The sequence below is a fragment of the Cetorhinus maximus genome, chromosome 5 (genome assembly GCF_964194155.1).
Source record: "Cetorhinus maximus chromosome 5, sCetMax3.hap1.1, whole genome shotgun sequence".
NCBI lineage: Eukaryota > Metazoa > Chordata > Chondrichthyes > Lamniformes > Cetorhinidae > Cetorhinus > Cetorhinus maximus.
The window spans coordinates 38,760,540-38,785,535 of record NC_135883.1 but is presented as its reverse complement, the minus strand read 5'-3'; the positions used below and the strand labels follow the sequence as shown (position 1 = coordinate 38,785,535).

The following is a 24,996-nucleotide window of genomic DNA, read 5'->3' as shown; positions in this document are numbered from 1 at the left end:
ATTCAGCCCAACCGGTCCATACCACTGTTTGTGCTCCACACGGGCCCTATCCCATCGCTCTTCATATAGCCCAATCAGCAGATCTTTCTGTTCCTTTCACCCCCATGTGCTCATCTAGCTTCCCCTTAAGTGCATCCGCATTATAAATTTCACTTGGTCAATGACTATGAAGTTGGTTGATCTGTACCTTAACTCCATTTACCCACCTTGGTTCCATTATCCTTAATACCCTTGGCTAGCAAAAATCCATTGATTTCAGGTTTAAAAATCATTAATTGAGCTAGCATCCACTGTTACTGGAGAGTCTACCACCCTTTGCATGAATGAGTATTTCCTAACTTCACTTCTGAATGGACTGTCGCAGATTTTATGATTATATCCTCTTATCCTAGGCTTCCCATCAGTGGGATAAACGTTTCCTCTGTTTACCCGATCAATTCCTTCCAAAAATCCTAAAGCCCTCAATCAAAACACCATTTAACCTTCTATATTCAAGGGAGTACAAGCCCATGTAATCCCTCCTTATAATTTAACCCTTCGAGCCAAGTTATTATTCTGGTGAATCTGCACCACACTCCCTCCAAGGCCTTTGAAATTCCAATGTTCAGACTGGTATTCAGTACTCGAGATGTGGTTTAATCAGGGCTTGTATAACTGTAGCAAAAACTTCCTCCCCTTTGTATTCTAGCCCTCTTGTTGCCTTTTGATTAATTTTTTGTACCTGACAACTACATTTATGTTCTATATACATGGACCCTTAAGTCACTTTGGACATTCACTGTTCCCAGCTTTTCTCATTAAAGTAATACTCAGAGCTATCTTTTCTTAGGCCAGAATGTGCATGACCCCACCCCAAATGTGTTGAAATCCATTTGCCACAGTTTAACTTAAATCTATCAATGGCTCTTTATAATTTTATGCTACAATCTACACTACTTAATATGCCAACAATTTTTGTCATCAGCAAGTTTAAATATATGACTCTCTATTGTGTCTAAGGCATTAGTAAATATAGTGAATAGTTAAGGGCCCACCATAGATTCTTTTGGGACACCACAAGTTACCATACACACAAGAAAGTAGAACTTCTGCTAATTGGTTTGTTTCACTGAGGTAGTTTTTTTCATCATTCATGGGATCTGAGCATCGCCGGCTAGCCCAACATTTATTGCCCATCCCTAATTGCCCCTGAGAAGGTGGTGGAGAGCTGCCTTCTTGAATCGCTGCAGTCCATATGCTGTAGATACACCAACAGTGCTGTTAGAGAGGGAGTTCTAGGATTTTGACCCAGGGACAGTGAATGAACGGCTTTATATTTCCAAGTCAGGATGGTGAGTGGCTTGGAGGGAAACTTCCAGGTACTGGTGTTCCCATGTGACTGCTGCCCTTGTCCTTCTAGACGTTAACAGTTGTGGGTTTGGAAGGTGCTGCCTAATGAGCCTTGGTGAGTTCCTGCAGTGCATCTTGTAAATGGTACACACTGCTGCCACTGTGTGTCGGTGGTGGAGGGAATGGACATTTGTGGTTTGCAAATTGTGCCAATCGAGCGGGCTGCTTTGTCCTAGGTGGTGTCGAACTTCTTGAGTGTTGTTGGAGCTGCACTCAGCCAGGCAAGTGGGGAGTATTCCATCACACTCCTAACTTGTGCCTTGTAGATGGCGGACAGGCTTTGGGGAGTCATGAGCTGAGTTACCCACTGCAGAATTCCTAGCCTCTGACTTGCTCCTGTAGCCACGGTATTTATATGGCTTGTTGAGTTCAGTTTCTGGTCAATGTTAACCCCCAGGTTGTTGATAGTGGGGGATTCAGTAATGGTAATGCTTTTGAATGTCAAGGGGCGATAGTTAGATTCTCTCTTGTTGGAGATGGTCTTTGCTTGGCACAATGTTACTTACGACTTGTCAGCCCAAGACTGGATATTGTCCAGGTCTTGCTGCATTTGGACATGGACTGCTTCAGTATCTGAGGAGTTGCAAATGGTGCAGAACATTGTGCAATCATCAGCGAACATCTCCACTTCTGACCTTACAATGGAAGGAAGGATCGTTGATGAAGGAGCTGAAGATGGTTGGACCGAGGCCACTACCCTGAGGAACTCCTGCAGTGATGTTCCGGAACTGAGATGATTGACCTCCAACAAATACAACCATCTTCCTTTGTGCTAGATATGAATCCAAGCAGTGGAGAGTTTTCCCCCCAATTCCCATTGACTCCAGTTTCGCTGGGGCTCCTTGATGCACACTCAGTCAAATGCTGCCTTGATGTCAAGGACCGTCACTCTCACCTCACCTCAGGAGCTCTTTTGTCCATCTTTGAACCAAGGCTGTAATGAAGTCAGGAGCTGAGTTGGCAGAACCCAAACTGAACGTCAGTGAGCAGGTTACTGCTAAACTAGTGCCACTTTACTGATGATCGAGAGTAGACTGATGGGCTCGGTTGGATTTGTCCTGCTTTTTGCATGTAGGACATACCTGGGCAATTTTCCACATTGCCAGGTAGATGCCAGTGCTGTAGCTGTACTGAAACAGTTTGGCTGAACATTTCATCATTCAGCCTACTTCTGCTAATTCAAAATTCTCTCTTGCATTAAAAAAAATCATGTTCTCCAACATACATAAGGCACCAAAGCAGGATTTGGTGCTCAAAAGGGGACAATTTAAATCAAAAACCTTTTAACCTTGGGTATTTTGTAGATTAAACAACTATGAGTTTCATCTTTATCTCTCTCTCATAATGTTAAGCAGTTCTTAATAAGTTAAGCAACTAATTACAGCTTCAATAGTTTAAACGTACTTAAATTGAAACAGAATTGCTCCCCGGCTTATTAGAAATCAGTTGGAAAAACAAAGAATCTCAGAAATCCTGTTGCATGGTGGGGATAGACACTCCCGACTGCAGTGAGAGAATCCTATTGATGCGTACTGGAAACCCATAGCCACGAAGCGCACTCAGACAGCATCATCGCCATGCAGCTGTTAAGAGTGAAAACTGTGGGGAAAAAAATTATGTTAAATTCAAGCACAGGTTTTGCTGAAATTATTTCTCATCATCATTTTTGATTAGAAACCTTATCTTAATAGAACAGGCAGGACAGAGGGTACAAAACAGCAGATTAATTTTTTATGAAGTTACTGTAACTGTGGCTGGCTTGCTTCCATTGTCTTTTTCCTAAGGAATTTCCATGTGGTCAAATTTCAATTCATAAATTTAAATGGCAATTAATATAAACACACATAAAAAATCAATTAGAGAAAGAAAAGAATTAACCTGAAATTGGTTTCACAGACAAGAGGAGATTGGTGTTAGTGACTGTGGGGTTGGTTTCACAGAATCACAGTGCAGAAGAGGCCCTTCGGCCCATCGAGTCTGCACCAATTGGTGATAAACACCTTACCTACCTACCTAATCTCATTTATCAGCACTTGGCCCATAGCCTTGAATATTATGACGTGCCAAGTGCTCATCCAGGTACTTTTTAAAGGATGTGAGGCAACCCACCTCCACCACCCTCCCAGGCAGTGCATTCCAGACCGTCACCACCCTCTGGGTAAAAAAGTTTTTCCTTACATCCCCCCTAAACCTCCTGACCCTCACCTTGAACTTATGCCCCCTTGTGACTGACCCTTCAACTAAGGGTAATAGCTGCTCCCTATCCACCCTGTCCATGCCCCTCATAATCTTGTACACCTCGATCAGGTCGCCTCTGTCTTCTCTGCTCCAACGAAAACAACCCAAGTCTATCCAACCTCTCTTCATAACTTAAATGTTTCATCCCAGGCAACATCCTGGTGAATCTCCTCTGCACCCCCTCCCGTGCAATCACGTCCTTCCTATAATGTGACGACCAGAACTGCACACAGTACTCCAGCTGTGGCCTCACCAAGGTTCTATACAACTCCAACATGACCTCCCTACTTTTGTAATCTATGCCTCGATTGATAAAGGCAAGTGTCCCATATGCCTTTTTCACCACCCCACTAACATGCTCCTCTGCCTTCAGAGATCTATGGACACACATGCCAAGGTCCCTTTGTTCCTCAGAACTTCCTAGTGCCATGCTGTTCATTGAATACTTCCTTGTCAAATTACTCCTTCCAAAGTGTATCACCTCCCACTTTTCAGGGTTAAATTCCATCTGCCACTTATCTGCCCATTTGACCATCCCGTCTATATTTTCCTGTAGCACAAGACACTCAACCTCTCTGTTAACCATCTGGCCAATCTTTGTGTCATCCTATCAGTTGCATATCAACTGCTAGAAATTTGGATAAATTAAACTTGAAGTAATGTTTGAATAAAATAAATTAACTTATGCTAAATTGTGATTAAAACAAATGGACGAGAAAATTGCAGATTTCCCAAAGCTTTCTCGATTTCAGAATTATGTCTTTGGATTAATTATTGATTATTCAGGAGAAACCAGAAAACCACACATCTGTCAGTTTAACATCAGGTGTGGGGAATTTCCTAGAAATTACACTCAGATCAAAATTACATTTATATAGCAACTTTTACTTTCTTGGTACATCCCAGAGCATTTTACAAGCCAAGTGAATACTTCTAAAGTGTAATCACTGTTGTTTTGTAAGTAAATACAGCAGCCAATCTGCATACAGCACATCCCGAACAGCAGAGGAATTGAATAATCTGTTGTTGTTGGTTCAGAGATAAATATTGGCTTGGACAAAGAGCGAATTCCCCTGCTCTTAACTGAACAGTGCCACAGGGTGTCAGTCTCATCAGAAAGATGCATTCTTGTCTTATCCAAAGGACTGCACCTCCAACAGTGAAACAATCCCTCGGTACAGCCTGGATTATGTGCTCGAGTCTTGAGTGTGATAACCATCACTGAGCCAGAGCTAACACTAATTGTAATGGATATTACACAGAGTCTAACACTACAAAGGTCTATTAATCAATATACAAACCAACAGAATTTGCATTATTAATAATAAGACTTACAGTTTTAAACTAATAACATATTACACAGGCACCAAAATAGATATTACAAATACTAAAAGATATATAGCACCGTTAAACCTTAGGACATCACAAAGTGACTTTATAGACAACCTTACAAAAAGGTTACTCACTGTTGTAAGGTAGGAAGTGTTGCAGCCAATTTGCACACAGCAATGTCCCAGAAATAGCAATGAGATCACAACCAGATAATCTGATTTTTTTTGGTGATGCTGATTGAAGGATAAATATTGGCCAAGACACCGGAGAGAACTCCCGGCTCTTCATCGAAGAGTGCAGTCGGTGGGATATTTTATGTTCATCTGAGAGAGTAGCAGATGAACATTTTATCAGGAAGACGGCACCTCCGACAGTGCCGCACTCCCTGAGTCCTGCACCGGAGTATCAGCCTGGATTACTGCGTTCGAGTCTCTGGAGTGGGATTTAAACCCACAATTTTGTGACTCAAGCACCAAAGTGCTCCCCATCAATAGTGGACTTCATACTCACGCTAATGGTATGAATCGATGTCACTCACCGCTTAGTCCCATAGATTAAGGTTTTAAATTAAACAGCAACAACCCACAACAATAAATCCCCCAAACAGCCGGGGACTGATCCGGAAGTTGTTTATCTTCACAAGGAAGTTGTCCCTCTTCACCCGGAAGTTAACCGCTCCGGGGTCGCGGCACTTATCCGCTGTCATGGAGGGCAAGTACGTCTCGCAGAAGATCAGCCGGGTCCGCTGGCGGCCGGTGTCCGGCTCAAGTCTGCAGCTCCCCGATTGCTTCGCCACCGGATCATGGGACTCTGAGGTGAGCAGAGCGGGAGCTGGGAGGCGATGAAAGAGAGAGGGGGGTGGAGACAGGCAAATGGGGAGAAAGGAATGGAGATGGGGAGGGTGCAGGGGGAGATGTGGAGGGTGGGGAGGGGGAGATGTGGAGGGTGGGGAGGGGGAGGCGTGGAGGGTGGGGAGGGGGAGGCGTGGAGGGTGTGGAGGGTGGGGAGGGGGAGGCGTGGAGGGTGGGGAGGGGGAGGCGTGGAGGGTGGGGAGGGGGAGGCGTGGAGGGTGGGGAGGGGGAGGCGTGGAGGGTGGGGAGGGGGAGGCGTGGAGGGTGGGGAGGGGGAGGCGTGGAGGGTGGGGAGGGGGAGGCGTGGAGGGTGGGGAGGGGGAGGCGTGGAGGGTGGGGAGGGGGAGGCGTGGAGGGTGGGGAGGGGGAGGCGTGGAGGGTGGGGAGGGGGAGGCGTGGAGGGTGGGGAGGGGGAGGCGTGGAGGGTGGGGAGGGGGAGGCGTGGAGGGTGGGGAGGGGGAGGCGTGGAGGGTGGGGAGGGGGAGGCGTGGAGGGTGGGGAGGGGGAGGCGTGGAGGGTGGGGAGGGGGAGGCGTGGAGGGTGGGGAGGGGGAGGCGTGGAGGGTGGAGGAGGGGGAGGCGTGGAGGGTGGGGAGGGGGAGGCGTGGAGGGTGGGGAGGGGGAGGCGTGGAGGGTGGGGAGGGGGAGGCGTGGAGGGTGTGGAGGGGGAGGCGTGGAGGGTGTAGGGGGGAGGCGTGGAGGGTGTAGGGGGGAGGCGTGGAGGGTGTAGGGGGGAGGGTGCAGGGGGAGAGGCGGAGGGTGGGGAGGGTGCAGGGGGAGAGGCGGAGGGTGGGGAGGGTGCAGGGGGAGAGGCGGAGGGTGGGGAGGGTGCAGGGGGAGAGGCGGAGGGTGGGGAGGGTGCAGGGGGAGAGGCGGAGGGTGGGGAGGGTGCAGGGGGAGAGGCGGAGGGTGGGGAGGGTGCAGGGGGAGAGGCGGAGGGTGGGGAGGGTGCAGGGGGAGAGGCGGAGGGTGGGGAGGGTGCAGGGGGAGAGGCGGAGGGTGCAGGGGGAGAGGCGGAGGGTGCAGGGGGAGAGGCGGAGGGTGCAGGGGGAGGGTGGGGAGGGTGCAGGGGGAGGGTGGGGAGGGTGCAGGGGGAGGGGCGGAGGGTGCAGGGGGAGGGGCGGAGGGTGGGGAGGGTGCAGGGGGAGGCGGGGAGGGTGAAGAGGGGAGGGTGCAGCGGGAGGCGGGGAGGGTGAAGAGGGGAGGGGGGGCGAGGAGGGGAGGGGGAGAAGAGGGGAGGGGGGTGGGGGTGAGAAGAGGGGAGGGGGAGGCGGGTGGAGGGCGGGGGTGAGAAGAGGGGAGGGGGAGGCGGGGGTGAGAAGAGGGGAGGGGGAGGCGGGGGGGAGAAGAGGGGTAGGGGAGGCGGGGGGAGAAGAGGGGAGGGGGTAGCGGGGGGGAGAAGAGGGATAGGGGAGGCGAGGGGAGGGGGAAGCGGGGGGGGAGAAGAGGGGAGGGGGAAGCGGGGGGTAGAATTGATTAATAAGGCCTTATTAAAAAAAACAGCACTGGGGTTCATTTCTAGAGGGATAGAATTGAAAAGAAGTTATCTTAAACTTGTATATAACCTTGATTAAACCACACTTGGAGTACTGTGCACAGTTCTGGTCTCCGCATTGTAAAAATGATATAGAGGCTGGATGAGGTGCAAAAAAAGATTTACTAGAATGTCACCAGAACTGAGAGGCCATACCTATCAGGAAAGGTTGGTTAGGCTGGGGCTGCTCCGTCTTGAAAAGAGAAGACTGAGGGGAAAACCCAATAAAAGTCGTCTTTTAAAAGAGAGATTGGAATGTGGAATTTGCTCCCACAGGAAATTATTGAGGTGACTGATATTGATGCATTTAAGGGGAAACGAGGAGAAACAGGAATAAAGGAATAGAAAGGCTGACAAGGTTAGATGAAGAAGTGTTCAGGAGGAGGTTCATGTGGAGCTTAAACACGGGCATCCACATGTTGGGCCAAGTGGCCTGTTTTTGTTTTATAAATTCTATATAAATCTATGTAATAGCTAGGAAGTCATACTAAACATTTTATAAATCACTGGTTAGTCCTCAGCTGGAGGCCTATTGTGTCCAACTTTGGGTGCTGCGCCTTAGGAAGTATATGAAGACCTTGACGAGGGTGCAAAGGAATTTAATAGAATAGTACCAGGGTTGGAAGCCCTTATTTATGTGGAGAGATTAGAGAACCTGGGATTGTTCTTCTTAAAGCTCAGTGTTACGGGAAGATTTAGTCAAGGTATTCAAGGTTATGTAAGGCTTTGACAAGTAAATAAAGAGAAACTGTTTCCAGTTGCAGGAGAGTCAGTAACTTGATATCGATTTAATATGTTTGCCAAAGAGCAGGAAGGGAGATGAGACTTTTTTATGCAGTAAGGCAGGATCTGGAATGCACTGCCTGAAAAGGTAGTGAATGAAGATTCAATACAGTAGGAACTTCCAAAAGGATATTGGATAAATATTTGAAAAAGGAAAATGTGCAAGGCTATGTGGAAAGAACAGAGAGTGGGACTAATTGGACAGCTTTATCAAAAAGCCAGCACAGGCACAATGGGCCAAATGACCACCTCCTTGGTATGAGATTCTAAAATCCTTTATTATGTTCTAGTACATCCATCTCTTGCCTCTCACTAGATGGTTATTAACTTTATAGTCATCTCCTTCAGTTCCACACTCCCAGTTCAGATTAAGTAGCTCACTCCAAGCTTGTAGAGCGCTGTAATTGAAACAGGTCTTGTTTTTTGAAGTCCCTGTAATGAACAATGTTTTTGTCTCGTATTGTCCCATGTAGCGGAACAAAGTGTGCCTTTGGAAAACAGCTGATATGGAAGGCACTGAAACAGATCAGCCATTCTTGGAGGACACTAACCCCTTATGTGAAATCAACCACAATGGTGATGTCATGGATCTACAGGTAACTGTGACACAGTGGTCAAGCTTGAATGAGACCATGCAACCCACCTTGCACATATCCTAACTCCCCCACGCTGGCATTGGACTTCATTTCAAACACTGCTGCAATAATATGCATGTAATCAGGATTATGTTGTATGCAACATGGTATATTCTTGTGTTGAATTATCACAGAAAGAATTGTATTAATGTGGAGTTAAGATAACGAGATGAGTGCTGACACCATTGGGCAGGACTTTTTAGTTTTAGTTTACTGCTAGAAACTTGCAATACACAAGGAGGCCATTTGGCCTGTCTTGCCTGTGGCTCTTCAAAGGATCAGTTGTGCTCACCCCAAATCCCTGCTTTTTGTCTATAACGCCCGCAAGTTCCTCATTGTCATGAACCTGAAAAGTCCCTTTTAAAATTATTTATGGACCAGCTTCCACTGCCTTTTCTGGTAGATCCTGACAATTCTGAGTGAAAATATTTCTCCTCCAGATATTTTTCCAAATATTTTGAATTATGGCCCCTGATTATTAACCCATTTGATAGAGTAAATAGGGGGAAAGAATTCTCTCTTATCAAAACCCCTCATTAGCTCATAAATCTCTTAGGTTGCCTAACCCCTGTGCCTTCTGTCTCCAAGGAGAACAGTCCAAATCCCTCCATGCAATTGAAGCCCCCACTCCTTGGCAACATTCCAGAAGGGAGTCCTAGTCCAGGATTCTCTTAAGGTTAACTTGCAGGTTGAGTCGGTAGTTAGGAAGGCAAATGCAATGTTGGCATTTATTTCGAGAGGACTAGAATATAAAAGCAGGGATGTGCTGCTGAGGCTTTATAAGGCTCTGGTCAGACCACATTTAGAATATTGTGAGCAATTTTGGGCCCCGTATCTCAGGAAGGATGTGCTGGCCCTGGAGAGGGTCCAGAGGAGGTTCACGAGAATGATCCCAGGAATGAAAGGCTTAACATATGAGGAACTTTTGAGAACTCTGGGTCTATACTCGATGGAGTTTAGAAGGATATGGGGGGATCTGATTGAAACTTACAGAATACTGAAAGGCCTGGATAGAGTGGACGTGGGGAAGATGTTTCCATTAGTAGGAGAGACTAGGACTCGAGGGCACGGCCTCAGAGTAAAGGGAAGGCCTTTTAGAACAGAGATGAAGAAAAACTTCTTTAGCCAGAGAGTGGTGAATCTATGGAATTTATTGCCACAGAAGGCTGTGGAGGCCAGGTCATTGAGTGTATTTAAGACCGAGATAGATAGGTTCTTGATTGGTAAGGGGATCAAAGGTTACGGAGAGAAGGCGGGAGAATGGGGTTGAGAAACTTATCAGCCATGATTGAATGGCGGAGCAGACTCGATGGGCCAATTGGCCTAATTTCTGGTCCTATGTCTTATGCTCTAAGACCTCCCCTGCACCAACGCCACCCCTCCTTTTTCCCAACCCCCAAATCCCACCTGCCATCTGGTGAGTGGAGGACATTTACCTATTGTGTGTGTAAAGTCACTCCCAGTCCCTTACAGCAGTGCAATATGGGCTGCACATGGACTGCAGCGATTCAGGAAGGCGGCTCACCACCAACTTCTGAAGGGCAATTAGGGATGAACAATAAAAATGCTGTGAATAGTGGCATCAACATATGCTGATTTAAATGTTGCCATAATTTCAGGCCACCACCCGCATTCCAGCAAAACAAGCTCTGCCCACAGCATGCAGCACACTCGATGAACGGGCTTGTAAGGAGATCTGTAGCCTAGCCAGCCTCTTAAAGCAGATAGCCTTGGCGTGGTTTCACCACACACACACACTCTCTTCCAAATTTGTTGAATTGAATTTCAGGTGCTATTAAGTATGTAACCGATTATCTTTCCTTTTTTTAAACTATCCATAAAACTCCTTTTTTTGTCAATTTTGAAAACCTGGCTTTTAATGTCCCTAAATATGCAAAAATTGCCATCAAATCTCTAATGGCAAAGGAAAATATTTGATCCCTATGGCAAGTTCTGTGTTAAATCTGGGACAGATCACTGCTAAAATTAAGTTGCCTAACTGTTTTCCAGTACAGTACAAGTACATCAGCCCTCTGAATTCCAGCAGGGACGTGAGCAGCAATGATGCTGCAGGACAAAGGGGAACTAACGCTCTGAGGACACTGGTTCAAATCTGAGCACAGCAGCTGGTGGGATTTAAATTCAATTAAATGTATTAATACATTAAGACTAGTCTCAATAATGGTAACCATAAATCTATCATCGATTGTCAGAAAAATCTATCTGGTTCATCAATGTCCTTTAGGGAAGGAAACCTGCCATGCATGACCTGGTCTGGCCTATATGTAACTACAAGTAACATTCGCGCCACACAAGTGCAATGACCAACTCCAACAAGAGAGAATCTAACCATCGCCCCTTGAGATTCAATGTCATTACCATAGCTGAATCCCCCACAATCAACATCCTGGGAGTTACCATTGACTAGAAACTGAACTAGACTAGCATTATAAATACTATGTTTACAAGAGCAGGTCAAAGGCAAGGAATCCTGCAGCGAGTGACTTGCCTTCTGACTCCCCAAAGCCTGTCCACCATCTACAAGTCAGGGGCGTGATGGAATACCCTCCGCTTGCCTAGAGGAGTGCAGCTCCCACAACACTCACGAAGCTTGACACCATCCAGGACAAAGCAGTCTGCTTGATTGGCACCCGATCCACAAACATTCACTCCCTCCACCACCGACGCACAGGGACAGCAGTGTGTACCATCTACAAGATGTACTGCAGGACCTCACCAAGCCTCTTTAGGCAGCACCTTCCAAGCCCATTACCACTGCCATCTAGAAGGACAAGGGCAGCAAACACATGGGATCACCACCACCACCTGGAAGCTCCCCTCCAAGCCACACACCATCCTGACTTGGAAATATATCGCCGTTCCTTCACTGCCACTGGGTCACAATCCTGGAACTCCCTCCCTAATAGCACTGTGGGTGTGCCTACACCACAGGGACTGCAGATGTTCAAGAAGGCAGCTCATCCACCACCTTCTCAAGGGCAATTAGGGATGGGCAATAAATGCTGGCCCAACCAGCGAAGCCCACGTCCCATGAATGAATTTTAAAAAAAACTCCAGACCCACAGCAACGTGGTTGACTCTCAACTGCCCTCTGAAATGGCCCAGCTAGATACTCAGTTCTACTGACCCGCTAAAGAAAAGCCAAACCAGATGGACACAGTGATTCAAGAAGGTGGCTCATCACCTTCTCAAGGGCAATTAGGGATGGGCAACAGCTGTTGACCTTGCCAGCGATGCTCACATCCCGTGAAATAATTTTTAAAGTAGATTCACCATTAGTAAGTTTAATTATTTAAAATGTAGAAACATTGGGGATTTCCCTGTGTCGTGCTATGTATCACGCAAACTCATGAATAGGCCTTAGGCCATCACTTTTGAAAAGTGCCCAGCCTACCTCAGATTACCCTGGAAGGGTAAGGTATCTCAAAAATTTGAGCAACAGGTCAAGCTAGCTGTTTCACGCTGCTACTATGTAGTAGCAACATGAGTGGTATTTGCCACTAACAGGATGCTGTTGTCAAGCCAAAAAGACGTTCTACCTTTCACACACGAGTAATATGGTATGTGAATTTCAGTGCCAGTGTGATGCTAGGTATGTAGGCCGTACGTCCCGAAGACTGGTGGATCATATCAAAGAGCATGTCCCAGCCGCAATGGGCAAGGTACAGACCGTATTCAACCAGCCTGTACTTGCAAAACTCAAAACGCAGTGTCTAACATTAGATGTGATTCTGCGATTGGACAACATTTGCTAAATAAGCCTTAACGTGTTAAGCATTACCAATTTAAGAATGTCAGTTGGGCTCACAGTGTGGCGAATTTGCTTATACTGGAAGCTACATATATTAATATACACTGTGCCCTGTTCTTTGCAGACAGAACATGTACATAAGTTGCACTTGTTTCAGCTAAACAAAATAAGTTTTAGTCATTCGCTGACTTATTCCTCAGGGCAATGCCTTCCCCAGTCAGGGTCAAGCTGCCTGGTTTAAATTTCAAGCAATGCTTAACCGTCACTTACCATCAGTGGTGCATTCTCCATGGCAACACCACTTGCCAACCAATCAGCACTCTCTTCACACACAGTATAAATTGTTGTTTTCCCCTTATATTGGTATTCTTGAGTGTCCTGATGGGTGCAAGACAAAAAACTTAGACATAATTCTTTTTTCAGCAATACAATATCTATAGGATTCAAAGCAAGGGGTCCCAGATTATGTGGGGCACTACCTTAGTGTGTGTACGTATTTTATTTGTGTCTGCATACAACTGTCTGCAGCTCATCTGATTCCTGTTCTAACTTTTTTGTCTCACTGTTTTCAAATTTCTTCCATTCTAAATTCCTACGTTGACTTGTAATGGAAGTAACAATGCTTTCATACTTCTATAGTTTCTGGATCAGGAGAGGATTGTCACCGCTTCTTCTACAGGGAGTGTCATTGTATTCCGTCATCATGTGAACAACCAGGTAAAGATACTAATTATGAAAGTTTTATAGTAATACCCAAAAAATTTGTGAATTTAAAGCAGAAGGAAAGTTTGTTCAGTCTTCTGTTTTATATTTTTTAAATGTCGCGAATTGATTTTACTTTTTGTCCAATAAAATCAATTATTGAAGTAAAAAGGTGCCCTTCTGTTATGGTTTCAAAATGGGCATAGTTCATTCTTTAAATCAAAGCATGTTGGCTCTACCATACCCCATGTCTTTTTTTTAATGTCCCTTGGTGTCAATGGCCTGATTCACGCATTTGATATTTTTTTCTGCCCCCCACAGGCACTCTCTGTACTCCAGCACTGGGACCGTGCCCACTATCATTCCCATGACAGTGCTCCCTGTACCAGCCTGGTCTGTAATGGCCCTGAGATCATCACCGTCGGGGAGGATGGCCGGATCAACCATTTCCAAGCTGACCAAAAGGAACCTGTGCGGACCATAGGTGGGGTGTAATGAAAAGAATTCGGGCTGTGCTTGATAAAGGGAGAACTTGCGTTTGTACAGTGCTTTTCTGGACCTCACAATGCCCCTTTACAGCCAATGAAGTACTTTTGAAGTGTTGCCACTGTTGTAATTTGGAAACATGGCAGCCAGTTTGCACACTGCAAAATCCTACAAACAACAATGTGGTGATGACCAGATAGTGATGTTGATTGAGGGATAAATAGTGGCTAACACAGCAGGGAGAACTGACCAGCTGTTTTTCAAAATAGAGCCGTAGGATGTTTTATGTCTACCTGAAAGCAAACAAAGCCTCATTTAAATGTCTCACCTGAAAGATGGCACTACCAACTTCAACACTCCCTCAGTGCTGCACTGGAGTACTAGCTGAGAAACTTGCACAAAAGGAGAAATCAAGTTCTTGGGTTGTTCAACCTTCCATCTCAAGAACACACGAAATAGGAGCAGGAGTAGACCAAATGGCCCATCAAACCTGCTCCACTATTCAATACGATCATGGCTGATCTTGGGCTTCAACTCCACTTTCCCGCCCATTCCCCATATCCCTTAATTCCCCAAGAGACCAAAAATCTGTTTATCCCAGCCTTAAATCTATTCAACGATGAAACATCCACAACCCTCTGGGGTAGAGAATTCCAGAGATTCACAACCCTTTGAGTGAAGTAATTTCTCCTCATTTCAGTCCTAAATGATTGGCCCCTTATCCTGAAACTCTGCCTTCTTGTTTTAGATTCCCCGACAAGCAGAAACAATCAGCATCTGCCCTATTGAGCCCCTTTAGTATTTTATAGGTTCGCATCTCACCAGTGAAACCCTATAGGGCAAAGATAGTTGATGCTAAAGTGTTTTGTCCCTCCCTTATGGATCACCACCTTTAGAGAGGTATTTTGTGCTCTCCCCAGTCCCTCTTGGACTGGGCCTTCATTACTTGTTTCAATTTCTTCTTTTGCTTATTCTCTGAAAACAGGATTATTTTTGATAGTAATTTGCACTTGTGTGGCAACTTTAACAAAGTTAAAATGTCACAAAGCATTTCACAGGAACATAATCAGAAGATTTGACACTGAGTCACAGAGATATTAGGACAGGCAACCAAAAGCTTGGTCAAAGAGACAGGTTTTGATGAGCAACTTAAAACAGGAGTGGAAGATATTTGGGGAAAGAATTTATTTAAAAATTGCTATTAAACTGGATTGGTTCTTAATCAATGTCAGAGGGATATTTGCACAACAGGTTGCTGAAAAGTTTGAGTCAGTCAACAACCATGTTGTAAAAGTCAGTGACTAGGAATACCCAGGAAGAGATCAGAAACCATTAGTGAAAACACTCCACTGACACCAAAATACTCACTTGTACACAGCAAGGTCCCACAAACAGAAATGTGATGATGACCAGATAATCTGTTTTTAGATGGTGGCTGGGGGACACTGGAGTGCTCTTATTTACTCTTTGACTAATGTTATGGCATCTTTTGCGCCCACTTAAGAGACAGGGCCTTGGTTTAACATCTGATCCGAAAGACAGCACCAATGACAGTACAACACTCTCAGTATTTGGAGTGTCAGTATACGTTTTATGCTCAGGGCTTGAACCCACAACCTTCCTGACTTGGAAGAAGAGAGTGCTACCCACTGAGCCACAGCTGATACCTGCTTAATGCATTAATCTTACAAAGTGAAAACAGGCTTCCAACAACCAATAGCTCTGTCTTACGAGCCACTATTGCTGAACAACAGTTGCATTGACTTTAACAAACTCGTCTTCTGTTTAGTATAAGATTGTTTCTTTGAAAATGGAGCTCAACACCAAGGCTTATTGCCCTTTCTCCTTCCAGATAATGCTGACAGCAGTTCACTCAATGCAGTCACTTTCCTGCGAACTACAGAAATTTTGACAGTCAACTCAATCGGACAGTTGAAAATCTGGGACTTCAGACAGCCAGGAAATAAACCCCGTCAAATATATTCTTTGTAAGTTCAGCCATTGCTATTTTCTCTGTAGCTTGCACCAGATATAGGGAATAGATATGTACAAAACCTCAACAGACGATGCAAGACACTGCAACAGAAAATTACAAGTATCCATAATTGTAATTGTAGAAACATTTCAGAGCCCTTTATCTGCAATATTCATAAAAATAAAAATAGTAGAAATGCACAGCAGGTTGTTCATCACATTAAAAAAAGTTTAACTTTTGAGGGGAACTCATCATTAGACAGTTTTAGAATACCAAATTTGGTGATGGTGGGGGACATTTATCCTGATATGGTTGTTTCTGTTCAATTAACTGGAAGACCAGCATGAACAAGAAATTCTATAGAAATAGAGCAGCATCTATTTCTATCTGCCCCCCACCCCCAGCCTGACCTCCCACCTTGCCTCCATAATTAGACCTTGGAGGCCTGCTGTTCATTGTGAAAAGATGAAGCCACCGATCCTTAAATTCATTGCCTTCCAGCCTCTGCAATCAGTGCCAGACGCATCACTGGGGCTTCAACTGGCGCAGGAGGCATGACAATATGCTGCAAAGGTTGAACATGGTTTTGCAACATTTCTCCAAATTTTCCACATCTTGCGTAACATTTTACCATACAGAAGGAGGCCATTCAGCCCATTGCACATGTATTTGGCTCCCTTTCCTTTCCCTATTTGCTTTTTTTTAAAAAAAAGCAACCTTCCTTTTGAAAGTTCTTAAAGATCCTGTTTCCAACATTTCCACATTGAACATTTCACATCCTGTATTAAAGAATAAATAGACGTCCAGACCGCTCCCTTCATTGATTTGATTGTTAAACCTATGTCATCTATTTACAGGTTCACCCTAGAAAAAAGAAACCACAAACAAACTTGTATTTATAACACACCTTTCACAACCTCCAGATGTCCCAAAGCACTTGCAGCCAGTGAAGTCACTGATGTAATGTAGAAAATGGTACAGTACTGAGTTCCCCACTCTCTGGGTAAAGAAGCTCTTCCTTAGTTTCCTTTTGGATTTATTAGTGACTGTTTTATATTGATGTTCCCCTACTTCTGCTCTCACCCACAAATGGAAGCATTTCTCCACATCCACCTTATAAAACCTTTTCATTATTTTTAAGATCTCTAGCAGATCTGGTTGCTGTAGCACAAAAATTATTAGAAGTGTGTACTTATTCTCTGTATGGTTTTTTTCTGTTAATGCCATTGTTTGTTGGTTCTCAGGGCAAGTGACCGAGTGCCGCTGCACTGTGTAGACAGACATCCAAACCAGCAGCACATAGTGGCGACGGGTGGTCAGGATGGAACATTCTGTATCTGGGATGTCAGGCAAGGAAGTATACCCATCTCCTTACTGGATGCCCATTCTGCAGAAAGTATGTTTGTTTGTTATCTTCCCCACCCCTTAATTGCTGAGAATCTCCAGTACAATTTTTTTGATAGCTGGTAAACTTGCAGGTTTAAAGGTCACTTCCTTCAGTCCTATTTTTCAGACTCTTTGGGTGGGATAGGTTGAGTGGTGGGGACAATAATCCAGAATTGAGACACAGGCTGTAAAGTAAAGTGCATTTACATTTCATTGAATTATTTTCAGAAGTACCTTTTGTTTAGAGAGTGGTGAGAATGTGGAACTAGCTACCACAGTGGGTATTTGAGATAAAAACCATAAATGCATTTAAGGAAAAGATAGATAAGTACAAGAGGAAGAAAGGGGAATAGATGGAAATGCTGATAGGGTGAAATGAACTAAGGTAAGGAAGAGGCTTATACGCAGCTTGAACATTTGCACTGTCCAACAGTTCCGTGTTACATAGCGTACTGTCCAGACTTAAAAATGTCATATTTACAAATAAGTTTTGAAGGACTATTTAATTACGAATTGACACTTAGGTGCCAATAATAATACTTACACAATTACCATTGGTAAGTTATTAATGACAATTGGTGCAGCTTAATAATGGTTTTATTTAAGGGAGCCATCCTTTGACCTGCTTCCAATGTAACGTACATGGAGTTCATTAAAGAATCCATTTGAATTCCCAGGGGATCCGAGAGGCTGAAGCATCCTTAACCCATCCCACTGATGCATGGCCTAATCCTGGTGTTCATCCCTTACAGCATCATTCATAATAACCCTAATATTTTCATCTTCAAACTTCCTGAAGAACTGACCTGATCACTTCATCCCACTTCAATGTTCCTTTTTGAATTCCGTACGTTGTCCATGATCCTACTGTTGCCCTTTGGCTCACATAGATTCCACCCATGTCTAAACAGTGCAGAGATGTTTCTAATGAAGGTCTGTACCATCAGCCCCACTGAGCATCACTCAAGCGATTGTAACCAACTCTCCCCCATTTTGTCTATTGATTGCTCACATTATCAATCTCCTCACCGCTCTGTGATTGGAGTCAAACCGCCCAAGCTGAATGGCCACCTGCTCCCCAATCTACTGAGCATTGTTTTGGTGACAGGAGTCCAATCTTCTCCCTTTACCTTTCCTGTCCCCTCCTCTTACTGCCCTCCCACTGTCCCCTGCACTGACTATCACTTAGCTGATTAGACACAACCTCCCAGGCCTGTTTTCCCATCTAATTCCCTTTCTCACCTGCTCACCAACTCTTCTTTTTCCTCTCCCTAAACCTTTTCATCTGTGTCACTCTTCCCAACACACCAAGTGCCACCACCCCCCCCACCCACCGACCACAGCCTCAGCCTCCTTTTTAATCGATTTCAGTTACCCTATTTAACCTGAACTTGGCTCTCCATGTGCAACGCTACAGGCATTAGTACCATATTAAGACTGTTTTCTGCATGGAACTTTCCATTATAAATAGCAACTTGTAATTATATAGTACCTTTTAATATAAATTATCCCAAGATAAGCAGCATTATCAAAATTTGACACTGAACCACATGTAACATTAGGACAAGTGGCCAAAAGCTTGGTCAAAGAGGTATGTTTTAAGGAGCATCTTAAAGGAGAAGGACAGGGGTAGAGTTGGGGAGGCTTAGGGAGGGAATTCCAGAGTTTAGGATCTAGGCAGCTGAAGGTGCAGTCATCATTGAAGGATTAAAGTCAGGGCTGAGCAAGAAACCGGAGTTAGAGGAGCACAGAGGTCTCGGAGGCCAGCAGAGTTACAGAGGAGTGGAGGGACAAGACCATGGAGTGATTTGAGAACCAGGATGAGTATTTTAAAATTTGGGCACTGCCAGAGAGGGAGCCACTGTATGTCAGCGAGCACAGAAGTCATGGGTGAACAGGACTTAGTGTAAATTAGGATAGGACCAGCAGAGTTTTGGATGAGCTCAAGTTTATGGAGGATGCAAGATGGAAGGCCACCCAGGAGAATATTGGAATAGTCAAGCCAAATCAAACCCAAGCCACGATGAGTGTTTCAGCAACAGGTGAACTTGGGCAGCAGCAGTTGGGGACAATGCTTCGGAGGTGGAATTATGACAATGACTTTGATCCTCCAAATATTTAGTTGGAGGAAATCTCTCCGTATCCTAAGCAATGTGACAAAACAGAGGTCGTGGATGTTGATCATATAGCAGTTGTGTTTAATTATTTACAAGTGGAGGACATTAATTGGGGTTTCACTTGAGCACATGTTTAAAAAAAAACTTAAACTGTGGTGTGGTAGAGTTAGGAGGCATATGCTTACATTTATTTACAGTGTGAAACATTATAAGACTGAGTAAAGATTGGCAACGGACTTTCTGGAGTAGAACAGTAGAGAGATTGAGAAGTTGTGGTGAGGTACAGATGGGTGTCACCAGCATACATGTAGAACCTGACATGTTTTTGGATGACTTCACTGACATAATTTCCTATGTTTAAATTTATAATTAAACTGTATGTAAATTAGTTGCTATGTTTGGGTCCTCTCTCCTATTCCCCCTCTCCTCCCCTTACTCCCCCTCCCTTACTGACTGCGACAAGTTTAAAGTATCAATTGTAACTCAGTAGTGCTTTCTCGCCTGAGTCAGAAGGTCATGGATTCAAGTCCCACTCCAGAAACTTGAGCACATAATTTAAGCGTTGCTCCAGTACCGTATTGATGGAGCACTGCACTGTTGGAGACGTTAAACCAAGACCCAGTCTGCCCCCTCGGGTGGATGTGAAGAATCCCACAGCCCTATTTGAAGAGCAGGAGAGTTCTTCCTGGTGTCCTGACCAATACTTATCCCTCAGCCAGCATCACCAAAACAGATTGTATGGTCGTTTTCACATACTGTTTGTGGGATCTTGCTGTGCTCAATTTGGCTGCTATGTTCCAACAGTGACTACACTGAGAATATTTCATTGCCTATAAATCCAATTAAAATGACCTGAGGTTATGAAAGGGACTTTAAAATGAGGTCTAAATTAAGCCTGTACCCTATGATCCAATTATCCCTGTCCTTTAGTTCCATTTTACCTCAGATTACACGCCAATGTTAAACACAGTGGAGATCACTTTGTGTGTGCATCTCTCTCTAAATCTTTCATATGTCAAAATGTATGCGTAGTGGTATAGTAATATAGTAAAGGTCTAGTAATCCAGAGACCCAGGGTAATGCCCTGGCAACCTGGGTTCAAATCCTGTCACGGCAGATGGTGGAATTTGAATTCAATAAAAATCTGGAATTAAAAGTCTAATGATGACCATGAAACCATTGTCGATTGTTGTAAAACCCCACCTGGTTCACTCATGTCCTTTAGGGAAAGAAATCTGCTGTCCTTACCTGGTCTGGCCTGCATGTGATTCCAGACCTACAGCAATGTGGTTGACTCTGAAATGCCCTCTGAACAAGGGCAATTAGGGATGGACAATAAGTGCTGGCCTAGCCAGCGATGCCCACATCCCATGAATGAATTAAAAAGAACAATTTCCTCTGCCATTTCTCACCAGATTTTAACTCCAAGTGAATGGATTTATCTCTGGCTTATCCTTCTTAGACTTGGCCTTAAGCAATATCTCACAGGTCCAGTGGAGTAGCTAACACTGACCACAGTGGGCTAACTGGCCTTCTCCTGTGCTGTAATCTCGACATGCCTCTTCCAGATCAATGGCGAACATGTCATAAACAAGCTGGGTCATCAATACCATATAACCCGCATGCAATTGTGTCTGGTTTTGTTTGTTGTAAGTATATTCAGTTGAATGGCAGAGTGCAAGTTTCTTTAAAATGTGTTGTGCTTTATTAACAGTGTGGGAAGTTCATTTTCATCCCTCCAACCCTGATCATGTGTTTACCTGCTCTGAGGATGGATCACTGTGGCATTGGAATGCTTCTGTTATAGCTCCTGATCTGCCTTCCTTTCTTCAACATGGTATGAACCAAGTCACTAATTCAAAATTGCAGGCGCTTTCTGGCATGGGATAGAATGTTAAATCAAATATTTCAACCAGATAAACAAATGTTAAGGAGTAGAGATTGTTTTATTTTTAAAAAAACACAGAAATGGGTGGGGAAAGTAATGGGAAGAAATACACTGATCTGAAAGGGTGACTTCATTCTTTGGCCATGAAAACCTTCGTTCATGACATCCCAGTTCAACAGAGAGAGGCCAGAGAGAGTGGGTGCTACCAAATCACGTACTATGGCAACATTGACTAAACGGTATTTTTTAAGGCAATTTGTACTATAAACTCCAGAAAAGTCTCCCCATGTGACTTTTAACACGACCAACAATTCCATGTCATGGTTATACTTTATGCCTTAAGTGCACATTTCATTCTCCCAGAACAAGTCCAAAGCTATTCTCCTCTCCTAGTGGCCTATTTCCTTCTCCTTTTCCCAGCCAGATAACTGTTAATCCCAGAACCGACTTTCACTGTGACGGTTACTCTGGAGATTCCTCCTAGCCAAAGCTAGGCAAATCTTCCAACTTCATTTAAATCCTCACGAACTTAGTCTCTTCAATCTGAGCATGAGCTCCTATCCGCATTCTGCGCGATGATCAATAGAGTCAGCATTTTCTCTGCTTAGATACAGGACCAGCTGCCTCAATCTCTCTGCTCTCTCTTATTCTTGCAGACTGACATGGGTCTATGAGGTTCAGTGATATCTTAGGCAATCCTGTAACCCGATACCACATGGGCTTTGGGAAGGGAAGAGTCCATAGAAGCCAAACTCCATGGCAACATGAATTACATTGGCATTTCTACCTGGATACAAAGCCCAATTAGCTATCCTCTAGGCCTTCAACTCCATTCTAGCTTGGATTTAAATTGACAGTTTAAACTAAAACTATTTATAATACCTGACAATCCTAATACCTCACCGTGAGATTTGGAGACTGACAGTCTCTCCACAGTCAGCATATATACTCTTGCCATTGTCCACAAGTGTGAACATCTTGCTGTATCTTCCCAGTAAATCATCCTGTGCTCCATCTTTAACAACCAAGGCATGTAGTCTTGTTATTGGGCAGAATCAAGAACAGATCACATCACCCCCTCCATTCCATCCTAAATTAAAGAGTGTCCCAAAACATAACCTTTTAAACTTCATACTTGTAACAATCTGGAGTCGCATAACGGCTAAATCTGGGTAAGAACAGCAGATTTATTTCTCTAAAGGACATTAGTAGCCAGATTGATTTTTCAACAAAGTAAGTTTTTAATTTCCAAAATGTATTTAATTAACTGAATTTAAATTCTCCAGTTACTGTGGTAGGATTTGAATGCATTTCTTCAGATCATTAGTCCAATAACAGCTACTATGCTATTGTTCCCAACTCTAGGACAGCTAAAGGTTATATTCAATCACTCTGAATTACAAGCTGTCTCCAGATGAAAATGTGTTTTTTTGCTGGTGTGACAATATATAGAATGCGTTGAGTTTACAGCAAACCAAGCTTTTAGCTGTATTGGAGCACCAAACTGTAGAGACACTTGGTAGTTGGACTGTAGTTCAAGATTTATGGTTCTGAAAATTTGGTGTTAATTGAGCAACAAATGCACTGTAAGCTTTTATTGCAATAAATGCACAACATTATTCTCATCACTTCTTTCTCCTGCATTTTCTTAGGTAGAAGAAACTTCTCATTGAATGGCACAGTTGCCCATGCCAACTCAAACCAATCATTGAGCAGTGCATGGCTCACCATGGATGCTGCAAAAGGAAGAGTGGATATCAATAACCTGCTGTCAGCTTATGCCCTGTCGGTGAATAGTTTGGATGTTGTGGGAGAATATTTAGTATGTGGGACAGATGCAGAAGCTGTCTACATTACCCATAATCTGGAGCTCTGATAGGAGGCAAACTACACAGCAGACTTTTATAAACCTCAAATGTAAATTCCTGTACATGTACCATTGTTCTTAAAACCAAAAACTTGCCAGCCTTTGAGTGCAGCACAATGGCAAGCACACTTTGATAACATTTTTTTTTAAAAGTAATAAAGTACTACCATCAAAGCTGCCTTGGTTATATTTTATTTAAAAGCATTGGGCAAAAGACCATACTATCTCAAGTTAGAGCAGAGCCCACATCCCTCAATAGTAAATTCTTATCAATCCATGATGGTATTTTCCAATTAGGTTCACTGAAAATCACTCACTTGAATGTCAATTTTCTAAGCCTCTGTCACAACTTCCGAAACACTAAGCTGGAGTCACAAAACCCCTTCAGAACTAAAAACAGCTGTTGATTTGAATGGTTTTTTTTCCCCCACGCTGAGCATCTGGTGGTCTCGCACTGTCGATCTCCAGCTAGGATTTATAGAAGTAGTTTCCAACTTTGCTACTGATTGGAAGCCTCAACTAATGAGGGTGCATATTGAAAATTTGGACCTGCTGGAGTTTTCTGACCATTGTTTCAACTGGTTGGAAAATCACCCCGTTAGGCCTTAGGCTGAGGTGAAAACAATCATGCCTGTGAAACAATATCATTGGATCAAACCCCATTTTAGGACTTGAACAGGTGATGTACAGCAGCTTGCATTTATATAGTGCCTTTAATGTGGGAAAACATTCCAAAACACTTCACGAAGAGTACAATCTGACAAAAAGTGACGAAGCAAAAGGAGGAGGCATTAGGACAGGTGACCAAAATAAGGTATTTTTTAAGGACTGTCTTAAAGAAGTGAATGTGAGATTTAGGAAGGGAGTTCCAGAGCTTGGGGCCTAGATGACTGAAGATACAACTGCCAATGGTGAGGCAAATGGAGTGAAAAATGCAAAAGAGTACTGAATTGGTGGAATGCAGTTCTGAAGGTTGTAGTGCTGGAGGATGTTACAGAAAGAGGAAGGAATTGAACACCAAGATGAAAAATTTTAAATCAAGACACTGTTTAACTGGGAGTATATGTAGGTCAATGGGTGAATGTCACTTGATGCAAGTTAGGGTACAAATAAAACAAATTTTGGATAAATTCAAGTTTATGGAGGATGCAAGATACCAGCCAGGAGTGTGCTGGAATAAGTTGAGATTATTGTTTATACTATTGGAGGTGCCATTCTGGGAGCTGAAGAGACACAGCCTTATTTGAAGAACAGTATGGGGAAGTCTCTTGGTGTCCTGGTCAACACCACCAAAAACTGGTTATTTATCATTTACTGCTTTTTGGGCCTAGGAACACATTGGCTGCCATGTTTGACTATATAACATTGACTACACTTAAAGTATGGTTACCCTCCAATTGCTCACCCAAATGGTTAGTTTTCATGTGCTACGTGAGATCATGTGTATCAGACTATATGTTTGCATGGTATATGCACACTGTGCTGGAGGGGTTGTTACTGTGGCATTGGTATAAGTTCACTGATTAACATATGGAAGTGAAGGAGAGAAGACCAGCAGGTTCATGGAGCCTGACACATGCTGTCATGGTATAACTTACATACGTCACAATCCCCATCTGTGCCCCACCAACCAGCATACAATCTCCAAAGAGGAGCAAAAAGTAACAGAAGGTTAAATAAACGTGCTATCTGAACATCTGATAACACATGATTGGGCTACACTGTCAGTGACACTACCAGTTAGCTGTGATGTCAAGTCTGCCCCCATCTCCTTAGAGAAAAAGCAAGGTATAAATTCTTAAAGCCTTTAGAAAGACTCAAAAAGCATCATGACCCATGGATACCCTTTGCCAAGGCTGAAAGGGGAGACCACTAAGAGGTGACCTAAAGTGAAAGGAAAGCCAAGGTACATGCAGGTGAGCATAGCCGATGGAGATGTTACCATGGCACTGGGCAACCTACCATACAACTGTTTCATGTAGATATCCTCTTCGGCCATCAAACATAGCTGGGTTGTCCTGTCACTGGGAGGGGAAGATGTG

The 24,996-nt window shown here is 44.1% G+C and overlaps 2 protein-coding genes across 2 annotated transcripts in view; one reads left to right on the top strand and one right to left on the bottom strand.

Moving 5' to 3' along the window:
• shprh (SNF2 histone linker PHD RING helicase) overlaps nucleotides 1–5,580 on the bottom strand; it is a 110,064-nt gene extending 104,484 nt beyond the window's left edge. The window contains exons 1-2 of the mRNA XM_078541786.1: nucleotides 5,094–5,580; nucleotides 2,794–2,988 (exon numbers count right to left, since the gene is read on the bottom strand). The gene's annotated coding sequence lies outside the window, so the exon portion shown is untranslated. The remainder of the gene's footprint in view (nucleotides 1–2,793; nucleotides 2,989–5,093) is intronic.
• A 42-nt stretch (nucleotides 5,581–5,622) lies between these two features.
• On the top strand, nucleotides 5,623–23,128 carry nup43 (nucleoporin 43). Its single transcript, XM_078541788.1, has 8 exons — nucleotides 5,623–5,774; nucleotides 8,600–8,722; nucleotides 13,173–13,250; nucleotides 13,557–13,719; nucleotides 15,574–15,709; nucleotides 16,941–17,092; nucleotides 20,914–21,036; nucleotides 22,740–23,128. Exons 1-8 carry the CDS (start codon nucleotides 5,664–5,666, stop codon nucleotides 22,961–22,963), a joined length of 1,110 nt encoding a protein of 369 aa, XP_078397914.1. The 5' UTR covers nucleotides 5,623–5,663; the 3' UTR covers nucleotides 22,964–23,128.
• Nucleotides 23,129–24,996: the final 1,868 nt, after the last annotated feature.